Genomic DNA, 14,629 nt, shown 5'->3' with positions numbered 1-14,629 from the left:
AGAAACCGGGTTCCTGCCTTGTACTGTGTTCCCATGGCAACCTGAGCTTACTACCTGCTGCTGGCATCACCCCCTCTCCACCGCAGCCCCCTGCAGGGCGAGCCTGTTTGATTCGCCCCGGTCCCCAGTGCCCAGCACCGGGCCTGGGACGCAGGGAGCGCTGAAAGGATGGGGAACTAGATTTTCGGGCTCAAAAGAGAAGAACCCAAGGCGATAGGAAAGGAGAGCTGAGTCCCCACTGCGCCCGCCTGCACTGAACCAGTCAGTCCCAGGGCTCCCGCTGTCCTTGGCTAGTTCTCTACCCTCTAGAGGACCTCGGTTTCCTCATCTGTAAATCGGAAGCGCCACCTCTCCTGCAGGGCGGTGCAGGGGCCCAGCCCGGATAAGCCACGGAGGGCGCTTGGGAGACCTGCACCAGGTCCCTGGCCTAGGAGGCGGCCGCCTCCCCCGGCCTCTCCGCCCGGGCGCCCCGGACTGCGAGCTGCGCGATGTGGGGCGCGGGGGTCTGGCTCACCTGGAGGTGACGAGCACCGCCGGGGATTGCATGACGGCGGCGGCGGCTCCGGGCGGGGCGCGCAGTCACGGGACCCGGCAGTGCCCGCGTCACCGCGTCTGCGCCCCGCCTCCCGCCGCCCTGGCCTGCCCCCTGGTGGCAGAGGCCGCGCAGTTCGCGCTTGTGGCCAGAGGCGGGGCGGGAGCGCTGCTGGGCGGGTAGCGCACGGTCGCCGTCGGCGTGCGCTGCTCGGAGCTCCCGGAGTACCCAGGCTGAGCCGCGCCCGCCGTAACCACCTAGAAGAAGCCCAGCCTGGCCCTGGCACGCGGTGAACCTTAATCGGTGTGTCCGTTTTGCGCTAAAGTTTAGCCGTTAGAGAGACGGGACTCTGCTGTTTCCGCCGCCAGTCCGCATTACAAAACCACTCCCCCTCTGCCCCAAGACCATTTCATTCAACCGATCGGTCAACAAATATTTAACAAGCTGGGGCTCTGTCCAGGCTTCGTGGGGTCTTCTTCAAGCTGCACAGTGAACGCCACTCAGCAGCCCAGTCCCCCTTGAGCTTGCTGCCTCCAGCTAGCTCGCCTATCTCGTTCCTACTGCCTGCCCGCTCCATAACTGGCGGGCACTCTCCCGACAGAGGGTCTTCAGAGAGCCACCCCCTGCTGCTTGGCAGAGCCCTGGTGGAGGCCTCCCGGGTCCGGGCCTGCCTGGGATGGCTGCACTTGGGTCCCCAGCTGGAGCAGGGCAACGGGGTCCAGGAGCCAGTTCCCCTCAGAAGGGGAACATACAGACATGCAGACCCTAACAGACCCTCTTATTTTAGATTCACCTCTCCATGGGGTGAGAAACAGAGAGATCGTATCACCTGCCAACGTAGCCCAGGGAAAGAAAAGCTGAGTCTGCAAACAGGGCCAGCAGAAGGTGCAAACTGCTGCCCCTATTCTGTTACTCTCTCCACCCAGAGCCCCAGTGACAAAAAGCAACAGAAGCTGGGCTTAACTATACCAGAATTCACAGCAGGGCGATGTCGGCCATGTTTCCTGAGCCTATTAACCACTGCCACCAGCATCACCACCAATATCTACCTGTATTTACAGATTTTAGTGAAGAAATCCTACAGTAAAAGATTTTGAAAAATGACTTTCCCTAATGTATCTCTTGAATAAATACGGACATTCATATGCCTTATTATTTGTCTCAGATTTGTTTATAGGCAAGATGAGCAATCATGAATGAAGTATGACAATGAATGAAAGTTCTGAGGGAGACCCTTGAAGTCTGCAGTGAAGAGCTGGGATGATGGCGGGAACCCCTGTCTGCTCTGCTGCTCATCGGCCTGTCCGTCTGCAGGGCCGTGTTCATGGCTGCAAATGGTCCTCCGTGTTTTGTTTAAATTGGCACGCCCTACTTTAGAGAAAGGGAGTTCAGGGTCTGGACAGAAAGCAGTGTAGGCTTCAGCATTCCAGGAGTCTGAGTGTAGTGCCAGGCAGTCGAGCAGTCACCATTGCACTCACATTTATTCAACAGACAGAAACACAGTGAATAAGACACTTTAGATGCCTTCAATGGACTTCTTTGCCCTCCTACGTGGGGAGTGGGTGCGGGTCTGGAAAGGCTTTCTAAAGGAGCCGAAGTCCAAGGTAAAATCTGAAGAAATATGGATAGAATAGAGTAGAAGGAATGTCACGTGCAAAGCCCTGGAGACAGGATAGGAACACCAGGGAACAGGGGGAAGAGGCCAGCAGGAGCCACGGTGTGGGCAGCCCTAGTGCACCAAGGCCAGGGCTTTGCCTGATCCTGAGGCCCACACAGCACCATCAAAGGGTCAGGGACATAGGAGTGGCCGGGCCAGCTAGGCCGTGGGCAGGGTTTTGGAGCATGTTGAAGTTACGAAGATGAGCTGGACTGCGGAACAATCCAGACAAGAGACAATGGTCCCTTGAACTAGGGTGATGGCTACCCAGGTGGAGAAGAGGGGACGGGTGAGAGGGCCTTAGGAGAAGGAGTTGGTCAAGACTTGGGAATCCAATGGGTATGGGTGGGAAGAGATAAGATGCCACTATGGTTTGGCTCTTGTGAGTGGCTGGACGTTGGTATCATTCTCTGTGGCAGGGCACCTGGAGAAGGAGCATATTTTTGGTGGGATGGTGGGTTCTGTTTCAGACAGGCAGTGTTTGAAGGGCTGGGCCTATTGATGCGATTGGATCTATGGCCCTGGGCCTCACTCAGGAAGCCAGCCTGGGCTGGAGACTCACATAGGAGTCATGGGTAAAAAGGAGACTGTGGAGCCTGAGAGTTGGGGTGAGCCCACCAAGAATGGTCTACAATCCAGAGATATGCAGCGGTGTTGGGGGGCGGCAGAGAAGGGGACTCTCCATCACTGTGGGAGCTGGTAGCGTGTCTGTCACCAATGCCTTGTAAGCAAATGAGAGGGCCTCACCTGTGCCCCTGGGATGGCGAAGTGTGCACCTCAGGAAGACTCAGCCCACCTGTCAAGAATGCAACAGGTTTCCCATGAAAGAACGACCCCATTCCCAACAGCAATCCCATTTTCTGCCTCTGTGGGTCCCATGTGCACCTCTATGGCTCCAGCGTGTAATTGTATACAACGCATGGAATGTGGGATCTAAATCTGATATTTTCTGCTTCCTTTTTAATTCAAGGAGCCCCTTCCATGGCTGAAGCTGCGGTAACACAAACCACATTGCAAAGGATTTTCTATTTCTCGCTTTCTCACTGCCCTGGGAGGAACACTCCAGGCCTCAGTTTCCACCCAGGAAGTTGCTGGGCCTCGGGACACTATGGTCAGTGAGAGACGCCCGCAGCCTGCAGGGGGTGCTCTGAACTCTGGCTGAGCCACGCACCAACTTTTCCCATGGTGGCTCGGGTCTTCTGGGACCTTATACTTTGTCTCTGTTACCTAATGTTATACTTTAGAGCTCCAGGGTCTGGGCACCTCCACATGGAGCAGGGCCACCACCTTGCTTGTCACTCAGCAAACACTCATGGGTACAGCTCCAGGCTGTTATCTCCCCAGGTCTGGGGGCTACAGAGCCTTATCCTGCGGGGCTCACAGCCCACTTCAGTGGCTCACAGGCCACTCTAGGACAGCTGCAGATTTCAACAAGGATGCACGCCTAGGGCGCTATGGTGCACAGAGGAGGGCATATAACTAACTCAGCCTAGGGTTGGGCATACAAAGAATTCTGCCAGGAGGAGGTGATGGCAGACCTGGGTTGTAAAAAGTAGGTATTATTTTTTTGAGACTTGATTTTCTCACTGGTGAAATGCACGTAACAGAAACCTTTAAATCATCACATTGCTTTGAATTACATGAGGTAAAATGAGACTGAAACAAGATGAAATGTATGGCAGGCACTGGAGATGAGCTAACCGGAAGCCATTCACAACCCCCTTCTTCCTGGTTTTTATTACCATAGAGGCTGGAGAAGTAAAACACATGTCCCATTTCAGTTACAAGGGGCCATGTGACATAACTGACCACATACACTTAAGTCCCTGTGGAGGATTTATCTTGCTAGGAGAAAACTCTTCGCTGCTTCCTTGTCTTCTACCTCGGAAGGGGATACAGTGCTGGCGACACAGCAGCTGTCATGGGAGCAGGAGGCACAGACATGAGTTTGGAGTCTACCATGTTAAGGATGAACAAGCCTGGGGGGCTGATGGCATATGAACTTGCATACCCGCCCTGGACTTTTTCTACAAAGTTCTCCTTGCACAAATGCCTAAACCACTCTAAGTGGGGGTTTTCTGCAGTGGATTTCCTGTTGGTATAGTTGTAAAGTACTTACATAATGCCTGACATAAAAACTGCTCCATAGGGGATGCAGGGATGAATGAGGAGGAGGAAGAAAAGAGGTAAAGTGTGTACTAGGAAGCACACTCAAAGGCAGTGTATCTTTTTTTTTTTTTTGAGACAAGGTCTCACTCTGTCGCAGTGGCATGATCACGACTCACTGTAGCCTCAACCTCCTTGGGCTCAGGTGATCCTCCCACCTCAGCCTCCCAAGTAGCTGGGATCACAGGTGTGTGCCACCATGCCCAGCTAATTTTTGTATTTTTTGTAGAGACGGGGTTTCCCTATGTTGCCCAGACTGGCCTTGAACTCCTGGGCTCAAGCAATCTGCCCTCCTGAGCCTCCCTAAGTGCTGGGATTACAGGCGTGAGCCACCATGCTCAGCCTAGTACTTCTTGATAGAACCAGAGCATATTTGAGGAGCTGGTGAGAAGAACATGTGGAAGGATTGCTGGGAGAGGAGGCAGCAGAGGCCAGGAGGAGCCTGTGTTCCCGCAGCATAGAGGGCCTTGTGCGCTATGCAAAGGAGCTCACATCTTATCCTGAAGAAGGAGGGAGTGGGCTCACAGAACAAAGGGAAAAGAGTGTTTCAGGAAGAGACTGGGGTGTGATCAGCAATGCCAAACACTGCTGAACGTCCAGGAAGATGAGGAGGTGTTCAAGAAAAACAAACAAAAAACAAACAAACCCCACAGAACTGAACAGTAGTTAAAGTGGTGAAAGCAGATGTTATTTGGGACTACTGCAATAGGGGTAAGAGACCCCAGTATAGAACTGGGCTAACTTCCAAATGCAGCATGAGAAAGTAGGGATTTATAGCCAAGGAACAGGGTGGGAGTGGTGGCTGGAACATTACTAAGAGGAGTATGGGGGACTCTGGCTATGCCGACCTAACAGGATTCTTGCTGAAGATGGGCCAGGATGGTCAGACATCACCTGGGGATGGTGGAGGAGGGGAACCCAGTTGGATATCGAGGGTGATCAGATAGGCACGGTGGGAGGATGTTGGTAACCTGGCTTAGCCGGGTTCTTCCTAAAACTGGATTTTACAAGGAAGTGCGTGCATAGGTCTAGAGAAGGTTCAGGAGCTCAAAGCTCAGTTTGGTCAAGAAGAGAATCTTTGTAGAGAGAAAAGTCTTCTCTGGCCTAGAGGAGGGCAGGGTCCCAGTGGGTGGACGAGGGGACCGGAGGTGGGAAGGGGAGAAGGGAGTAGGGCCCCCTCTTCCAGAGGGGGGCAAGCAGACAATTTTTGGAACCATTCTGTAGAAATAATTCATGCTCATGGTAGAAAAGCTGGAAAATAGGGATAGTAAAACTAAAAAATAAAAACCGCCTCTCATTCTATACCAGATATAACAATTGTACTAATTTTTTGTTCCTTTTGTCTTGACATTTTTTTCTATGCCTATACATAAGTCTTTTCTTTTAAATAATACAGAATCTTAATATACTATTTTGTAATTTGCTTTTTCATTTACCATCCTTTAAACATCTTTCCATGTAAAATTACCTCCAAAACCATAATTTTAAATGGCTCCTTAGAATACCATAGGCAGATGGAGAATAACTGACTTCTCCAGTCTTTAAGCTTCGTACATGTGATGGAAAGCTGGTGCATGGGATGAGGAGTACTGAGCAGGGTGGATGATCTTTGAAGTGCTGGCTGGTGTTTAGGCCAGATCCCTAGGAAGAAGGCTTGGGAGAAAAGTGCTAACTTGTTTGGGAAACTTGTTTCTTGAGTCTTTCAGTGTGCATTGCTATTGTTGAACAGCAGAGGAGACTGGAAGATTGGGAGAAACGAGACAGTGCTTCATTGCTTTGCATTATAAAGGAATTTGGGAGGCATTGTCTGCCTGCAGCTCCTGAGCTCTGGGTGGTGGTCCGGCTTGTGGAGGGAGCACAGGGCCCAGCCGCCTGGAGGAGGCCCAGGGTAGGCCAGCTAAGGCTGCAGACCTTGGTGGGTGGCATTTAGTGGCTCCCGTGAGTCCAGCTCTGCTCTGTCCAAGACGCCCCACCTCAAACTTTCAGGGACTACTATGCACCCTGGTGTCGGGGAAATGGCATCTAGTACTCAGTGCACCACAGTCCTGGAAGTGGCTAGTCAACAGGAGTCAGGAAGCTTGGACTGACTGTGGAAGCCAGGCTCTAGGGATCCTCAGGAATCTTTGCCTGAGGCACAGCAAATCCAGCTATTTTGTTTGGATATTGTAGAAAGCCCCAGAACTTGGAAGCACAGAGACATGATGCATTAGATGGGTTTACATCTGCATTCTACTAAACTGTGCTCAGGAAAGCTGAATGAGGCACGTCTTCCCCAAACCTCGTCAGCCCCGATTCATTTTCTTACATTCTCTCAAGTGTGAGAAGTGAAAATGCTCTTTCTTGTTTAAGTACATTTATATGATTACAGGTGAGGTTGAGCATCTTTCTCCTATTTATCTGTCTTCTGTTTCTTTGTGACTGTCCGGTTTATTTCCTTTGCCCATGAGAAAAAACTTGCTCCATTTGTCTTTTTCTTGTTGATCTGTAAGAATGCTTTACATATTAAAGATACTAACCCTTTGTGATAAATGGTGTCCTGTTTGTCTTTTAACTACTCTTCCCCTAAGTTTTTATTTTGAGAATGTTTCAAAAGCACAGAAATGTTGAAGGGTTAATAACCACCTCTGTGACCCCTTCCCCTAGTCTCACAGGTGGGATTCTGGCTCAGATGGAGACTGGTGATGGGCAGGAAGTTTTTTAGGCATTACCTGGGCAGAGATTGCTGACTTGGGATGCAATCTGCAATCATGGCAGAGGCCGCAGCCCTTTGCAGGGGCAGCTCTGGAGCTGGCATGGCCCTGCCAGGTCGTCCTGAATTGGGAGGAGGTGGGGGTGGGGCTTTTATAGTCCACATCGACCAGTCACTGGATGTAGGCTACCTGACCTTGGGTGCTACACCTCTCTGTCTTCAGAGAGGGTAAGCAGGGCTGCAGGCTGCCAGCTTTCTCAGCAGCTGCAGAGTAAGTAAGCACTTAGTCCCTGAGCACCCCACCCTCAACCCCAGAGGGCAGCTTGGCGGTATACCACAGATACCCTGCACAACTGTGAACATTCTGCCACCTTTGTTTTACCCTCTCTCTCTTCCTCTGTTTCCGTGTTTTTTCCTTGAAACATTTAAGAGTTAATTGTAGATATCATGACCTTTCATTCTGGATACTTCAGCATATACCTCCTTCGAATGAGAGCATTCTCCTACTCTACTAGTCCATTTTCACACTGCTATAAAGATATACCCAAGACTGAGTAATTTATAAAGGAAAGAGGTTTAATTGATTTATAAAGGAAAGAGGTTTAATTGACTCACAGTTCAGCATGGCTGGGGAGGCCTCAGGAAACTTACAGTCATGGCAGAAGGTGAAAGGGAAGCAAGGTGCCTTTTTCACAGGGCAGCAGAAAAAAGTGCCAAGAGAAGGGGGAAGAGCCCCTTACAAAACCATCAGATCTCATGAGAACTCACCCACTATCACGAGAACAGTGTGGGAAAAACTGTCTCATGATTCAGTTACCTCCACCTGCTCTCTCCCTTGATGTGTGGGAATTATGAGGATTACAATTCAAGATGAGATTTGGGTGGGGACGCAAAGCCTAACCATACCACCTATATAACCACAATGCAATGATCATGCTCAGGAAAGTTGACATTGATACAACAGTCTAATATACCATCTGTGTTCCAATTTCTCCATTTATTCAAACAATGTCTTTACTAACAAATGCTCCCCATACCTTCCCGTCCCTACATTCCGCCCCCAGTGAAGACTCTAATTGAAAATCCTGCATTGCATTTAATTATCACCTCTTTTAGTCTCCTTTATTCTAAAATGAGCTTTTTCATCTTTTGTGACATTGACATCTTTGAAGAGTTTAGGTCAGTGCTTCAGAATATGCCTCTGTTTGGATTTGTCTAATTGTTTCTCATGGTTAGGTGCAGATGAATCTTTGGCAGAAGTGCCACACTGAGGAATCACTTCCAAGAGCACGTGATGCCAATTTCCCCCATGATTAGTGACATTAAGTTTGATTATTTGGTTAAGGTCAATTCTGCTTTTAGAATTTTCTTACAAGCATGTTTTAAGGCTTTTATGAAGTTCCAACCATGGACATGATACTTGCTGGTTCCTGCAATGAACTCAGAAAAGTATCCCTTACCCAGACTGTATAAATATTTACATATTTTTTCCAAGTATGCTTATAATAGTTTCATTTTCTATAATAAATTCTTTGATTCACTAGGAATTAATTTTGGTTTATGTCACAAGAGTCTATTTCCCCCTCTAAATACTTAATCAAGCATCTAGTGTCATTCGCTGGTAATTTTTATTGAACAATTCATCCTTTTCCCTCACTGGAATTGTCACTATTTTTCTGTATATTTTTAAACATTGTTATTTGTTTCTGGATTCTATTCTGTTCCCATGATCTGTCAATCCTCCTTCCAGTGCTATATGGGAATTGCTTTATTTTGATATCTGATAATGAAGATCTCCAAGGAGAATTTATTGTTTGACGATGTAAAATGTGAGTAAAAGCAGAAAGAAGAAAGAGAGAGTCCCAAGGAAGTTTGAGGGCTGGGGTGGCAGGGCAGTGACAGGCAGACAGAAACATGCCCATCCGTGTGGCTTTGGCTTGGGTGTGAACAACTGAGAATCAGCCCTTTGCCCCACCTCTCTATTCTGCCCGCCCTGTATTTCAGTGTAATATATCATGGCGTCTTTCCAAGCCATGCATGTGGATCTAACTCAGTCTCACACTGGGGGAATCATAATTCACTGTGAGGGTGTATTATCATTGTGTCCTTACTAGATTAAGTATTATCTATTCCACTTTTTATTATTACCTCAATTTTAAATCTTGTATATTTATCTTCACGTGTGCAAGTATAGCTATAAATGAAACAAAACTTTTGCAAGGGAAAAGTAAAAGTGCTGAATCAAAGCATTTCCTTCTTTAAAATGTTGATGCTAACTGTTCTTGAAAAATCTTTTTTTTTTTTTAAATTTAGATAGCCTGTACTTCATGATCCATGTTCTTGAAAAATCTCTACGAACTTATATTCCTGCCAAAGGTATATGTAGATGTGCCCATTTTCCCATCCTTTTGCCAATAATGGGTTTTATATTTTTCAGTTTTGCTTCTTTAGAGAGGAAAAAAGTGCTATCTCATTATTCTTTCAATTTTGCAGTGGTTTGCTAATGACTTTTTGGATGTTGATTCTGTAACCCAGTGTTTTTACTAATTTCCAGATTTGTGTCCCCAGCAATGAGGACAAGCATTTTGATTAGAGTCCTCTAGCTCCTCATTCAAACCAGGAATGAAGACTTGGAGGGCAGAACCTAGCTGGGCTCTGTTTTAGTTGCCCTAAATTAACACCTTATTTAGGATGGATCTGCTACTTAGGAAGTGAGGGTGAGAGGGCACATGGGGGAGTCATAGCCTAGGGCCAGGTCCCCAGTTTTGTAGGTGCCCTGTTCTTTGCGGGGCAGCCTTGGAGACTGCCTCCTGCAGACAAATCTCACAGACACCTTTACTATGTGGACCAGAAGAGCTGAGACAGCCAATCCCCAGACACCAGGATCCAGTCAGCCCTGTGGTCCTCCCGGTCAACACTCTGTTTCAGGAACCGGTGGATCATTTGTTCCCAATATTCTCATCCTCAGGGGTGGCTGCAAGTCTCACATCCTAGACTGTGGACACATCTTCTGGTTCCTCCAACTCTGTTCCTGTCAGCCCCTATCTTCCCAGGCTGCAGATAATTTGGTTCCCCTAATCATTGTGGGTCTAGAACAGAAACCCTGAGCTCTATCTAAGCAAGACTGGAGGGCTGGGCATTCCAAATTATTGCACAAAGAGTCTGCAGCTTTTATTCCAAAAGTAGTTTTTTGTTTGTTTGTTTACTTGTTTTGAATCTCATGTGTCCACAAAGGTCTCCAAGAAAATCTACTGGAGACACAACTGCAGAACATTCAGAATACTGAAATCCATAGCGAGCAAGTCCACAGAGGGGAAATGCCTTCAAGACAGTGGCCACACCCAGGAGACTGAATGAACAAGCTAGATGAGCTGGCCTTCCAACTGGTTAAACCAGGACCTACCCAGATGGCACGAAACGCCACCATTTTTTTTTTTTTTTTTTTTTTTTTTTTTTTTTTTTTTTACTGAGCCAGCACTGGGGCAAGGACTTTCCCTACTTGATTTAATCTACTCTTTGGCACACCCCTTATAAGTAGGCAACCCTGTCCCTGTTTAAAGACAAGGAGACAAAAGATGACAGAGATTAATTTAATCAGGGTCGCAAAGCTCGAACACAGCAAAAGTGGATTGGAAGCGAGATCTTTACCATGACCCTATACTGTAGTCTTTTTCCTGGGTCAATGGAAGCGCATGGTCCTGGTCACTCGTCTCCCAGGACACCTTACAGCCCCAGGCGAGCTTGTTCACCCGCAGAGGCCCAGAGCACTGGTTCCTGAGTCTTCTCCCAGTAAGTAGGAAGTTCCTCAACATTGCACTACTGTTACAACAACTGACCAGCAGATGGCAGTGTCCACCAGCCCTCCCTGATTCGTCCCAAACCCAAGGGCTCTCAGATGTCCCTTTTGGAAGGCTTCTGGGAAAGAAGCTACCTTTCTCCCTTCTTCTCTGTTGCCTCTCCTTCCCCTCCCGCCAGCCTGGGGCACAGGGGCAGGCCACGCCCAGCGGCCTGGGGCCAGAGCTGTGGCTGACCCCAGTGTGGATGCCAGAGCTGTTGCTCTGAGTAACCTGGGGCCGGGTATCACCAGTTGAGCCTGGGAAATTCCTCTAGCTTCAGGAAGCCCAGCCCTGGGCATCCTACAGGGCTAAGCCAGAGCCCGCTGCAATCTTCCCACCTCGCTGTCCCAGGTCTTTCTATGGGAGACATTTGCAGCACACTTCTGGACTGAGAGGAGTCCATCATCACCAGACCCAGAGAGGGTAGACGGCTCTGCAGGCTGTTGTCATCAACTTTTGTCCCTTGCCTTCCCTGGGAGACCTAACCCAGAGCCCTATCTCCTCACCTCCAAACCTTTCTCCAGCTCTGAGTCAAAAGGCCCAGAGGCTATGGTGGGTCCAGACAGAGGACAGGCTCCGGGCTGGGTCCCAGGCAGTGGACCCATCTCACACTCTTCCCGTCTTTCACTGCAAACCCAGTGGACGTTTGATTGTCAGCCTCACTGCACATCTGGGGTCTAAAGCCAGGAAGGGCGAGGAACTTGCAGCCCAAGGTTAGAGGCACGATTTGAATGGAGGTCTCTTGACTCTCAGGATTATCAGTTTTATGTTCCAAATTAGTGCATGGCTGCAGGGACCCAGCGTCCCCAGCAGAGGAGAGGGCAGGGCAAAGGCTGACCCTCATGATGTTGCACCCACAGGGTGCCCTAAGCAGAGGTGGGGCAAGACCCTCTGGGCTGCAATGGGGAACAAAGGCCCCTGATCACAGGGGGACCCAGGATAGCAGATGGCTGTGATGCCAAATGACAGGCTACTGATCATACCCCCTTGTTGGGGACTTGGCTTCTGCATGTGGACAATGTAGAGTAGGTCACCTCTAAGGGATCTTTTAGTTGTCTTGTCATCAGACATGGGGCCAGGTGTCTGGGTGTGGCAGGAGACCCTGGGCAAGGCTGAGTAGGCTACAGCTGGGGCTTGCCCAAGTTCCCGTACCTGACAGTCGCTTCAAAATGGCTCTAGCTGGCGGGATCCAAGACTAACTTCCTAAGTGGTATCAGTCTAGTGTTGTAGGTTCCCAGATGACACGCAAACTCCCCACAGCAAAGGTACCTTCGAGAGATGTGGCTCTCCTAATAGTAGTAGAGAGGACTTCCTCACAACCAGGTACAGGAAAGCACAACCATAATCCCAGAACTTTGGGAGACCGAGCCTGGGTTCAAGAGGATCCTTTGAGGCCACCCTTGGCAACACAGCAAGACCCTGTCTCTACACAATATTTTTTAAAATTAGCTGGGTGTGGTGGCATGTGCTTGTAGTCCCAGCTACTAGGGAGGCTGAGGTAGGAGGATCACTTGAGCCCAGGAATTTGAGTTACCGTGAGCCATGATTCTGCCACTGCACTGCAGCCTGGGACACAGAGGGAGACCCTGCCTCTAAAAAAAAAAAAAAAAAAAAAGAAGAACAAAAAAGAACTTCCTCCCATTCAGAGCTATAAAGCTATCAGAGGCTGCCTTGGATAGGGAGTTCCCCACCTCTGCAGGTATGCAAGTGCAGCCCAGGAAGCAATTTGTTATGATTCAGGCATGCATGGCAAGTTGGCTTAAATAATAACCCAAAAAGTTGTTTTCAGATCCTTGGATTCTATGATTCAATCAGGGACTTGGTGTTCGGAGAAAGCAAACAGCTTCTGCAAGGGGTGAAAGAGCAGCAAAGTGCTCTGCAAGGGAAGGGTCTGGGGTGGGAATGTGGGAACTGCCCCCCCTCACCCCAGTTGTGAAACATCGCCCCAAGCAGGCTGCTTTCCCCTCCTTCCTCTGTTAGAGGCAATCTCACCTTCTCTCTCTGAGGAGGACTCAGCTGGAGTCTGGAGGTCTGGGGTTTGGGGGTGATCAGATGGATGAAGAACTAAAGTTAGGGCTTTCAGGCCCCAGTTTTCTCCCAACCTCCTCTGATCTCTGCTCCTGACATCTGTCTCTGGGCCTCATCTGCTCCCCAGCGATGGCTGGGGCAACACAGAGGAAGGAGGTTTTCATTCTCAAGGCTCTTAGCGCAGTTAGCATGTGGTGCACAGCTTCAAGGGCTCCGGGCTGTGCGAGCTAGCTCTCTCCTGCCCAGCCCATTGACCTAAGGATCCCCGCATCCCCTAAGAGGAAGTCCCAACCGGGCAGGGCACCTGGAGACCTGGGTCTTGGGCAGGTCCTGCTGCTGGTATGACAGACTGTTTTCCATGGCAAGTGTTTTCCACTTCCAGTTGCAAGCAGTGGCAGGCAAGAGTCCCCTGGGTAACACTTTCATAGTCTTCATCTTCACCTGGACTGGAGAGGTCCTTTCTTTGCCAAGAATTTTCTAGAAAGCCAGAGAGGAAAGGCAGGCATACTCTGCCTCTCCACTGGGGTCTGGGGAGCAGGGCAGCAGAACAAAGCCCCTCACATTCCCATCCCCCAGCCCCAAGCCAAGGGTTGAGCAAGGACAGTTGATGACTCCAGGCTCTGCCACTCTCCAGGTGACTCTACGTAAGGTGTTGAATTCTTTAGCTCAACTTTCCTTTTCTCTAGAATGGGAAGAATATCCATCTCATAGGATAGAGTAGTTGTGAGAATGAAATGGCATGAGGTGTGTGGAGCAGCAGGCAAGGTGCCTGACATTCAAGAGATAACAAATGGGCACTATCATTATTTACAGGGAGCGAGGCAGACAGGCATGGCTCAGGCATCCTCTCTGCCTCCTCCTTCTGGGCTCGGCTCCAATGTGTCCTCTGCTGATCACAGAGCCCCCCAGCCCATCACTTTACTTGGAACCACTGGATAGCACACTGTGCATTTATGCGCTACCTGTTGGCTGTCTCCTGTGTCCATACTAAAGCTCCATGTGTTTGCCCTGTGCATTGCTCAATCCACAATGCACCGAAGGCTACCAGGCAATGAGTATTTACATCAAAGAAGGAGTGAATAGAGGGACGGATAAATAAATGAATGACTGTGCCCTCACCATACAGACCAAGAAGCACAGGTGGGAGAAGTGAAGTCTCGGTTGGAGCACATGCAGCGGGTGGACAGTGGCTCCAGCAGCATCAGCCCACCCCAGTTGTGTCCTCCAAAGCCTTCCAGGTGCATAGAAGCTGCTTCTCTCTCTGCCATGATCACCCCTGGCACTGGGAACACACTGGTGGTTGGGGGGCAAGACTACGTCACCTCCTCTGTACCAGCCTGTTATGCCAGCCACACGCAGGATGAGGTGAGAATCTGCTCATTTTATAGATTAGGAAATTCGGTCTCCAAGAGGCTAAGTGGCCTGCTCCCACAAGGACAGCAAGGGTGCAGGGATTCCAATCCATCCCTCATTCCTAAGCCCCAGCGTGGCAGGGATGTCATGTAATCAACAAACGTTTGTCACTGGCTGTGCCAAGAATGTGCTAGGACCCCTCCTTTCTCTGCTCTACACAGCCGGGTAAACTGAAGCCAAGACAAGGCAAGTGACTTGCTGTCACCCAGGATTCCCCGCGTGTTTGCACAAATCTTAGCCGAGTTGATTCGTAAAACACCCAAACACCGCGGGCGCATGGCTGCAGGGGGAAAGGAAGCCAAGTAACA

At 49.6% G+C, this 14,629-nt stretch overlaps 1 protein-coding gene across 3 annotated transcripts in view; it reads right to left on the bottom strand.

Moving 5' to 3' along the window:
- HS1BP3 (HCLS1 binding protein 3) overlaps positions 1–1,677 on the bottom strand; it is a 34,404-nt gene extending 32,727 nt beyond the window's left edge. Inside the window, exon 1 of one of the 3 annotated variants that reach the window (XM_009237506.4) lies at positions 515–1,677. In XM_009237506.4, the coding sequence (XP_009235781.2) occupies positions 515–546 (32 nt within the window). In that variant the 5' untranslated portion in view covers positions 547–1,677. 3 annotated transcript variants of the gene reach the window in all.
- Between the last annotated feature and the right edge of the window lie 12,952 nt (positions 1,678–14,629).

The sequence above is a fragment of the Pongo abelii genome, chromosome 12 (assembly GCF_028885655.2).
Source record: "Pongo abelii isolate AG06213 chromosome 12, NHGRI_mPonAbe1-v2.0_pri, whole genome shotgun sequence".
Lineage (NCBI taxonomy): Eukaryota > Metazoa > Chordata > Mammalia > Primates > Hominidae > Pongo > Pongo abelii.
This window is presented reverse-complemented; position numbering and strand designations above follow the sequence as displayed.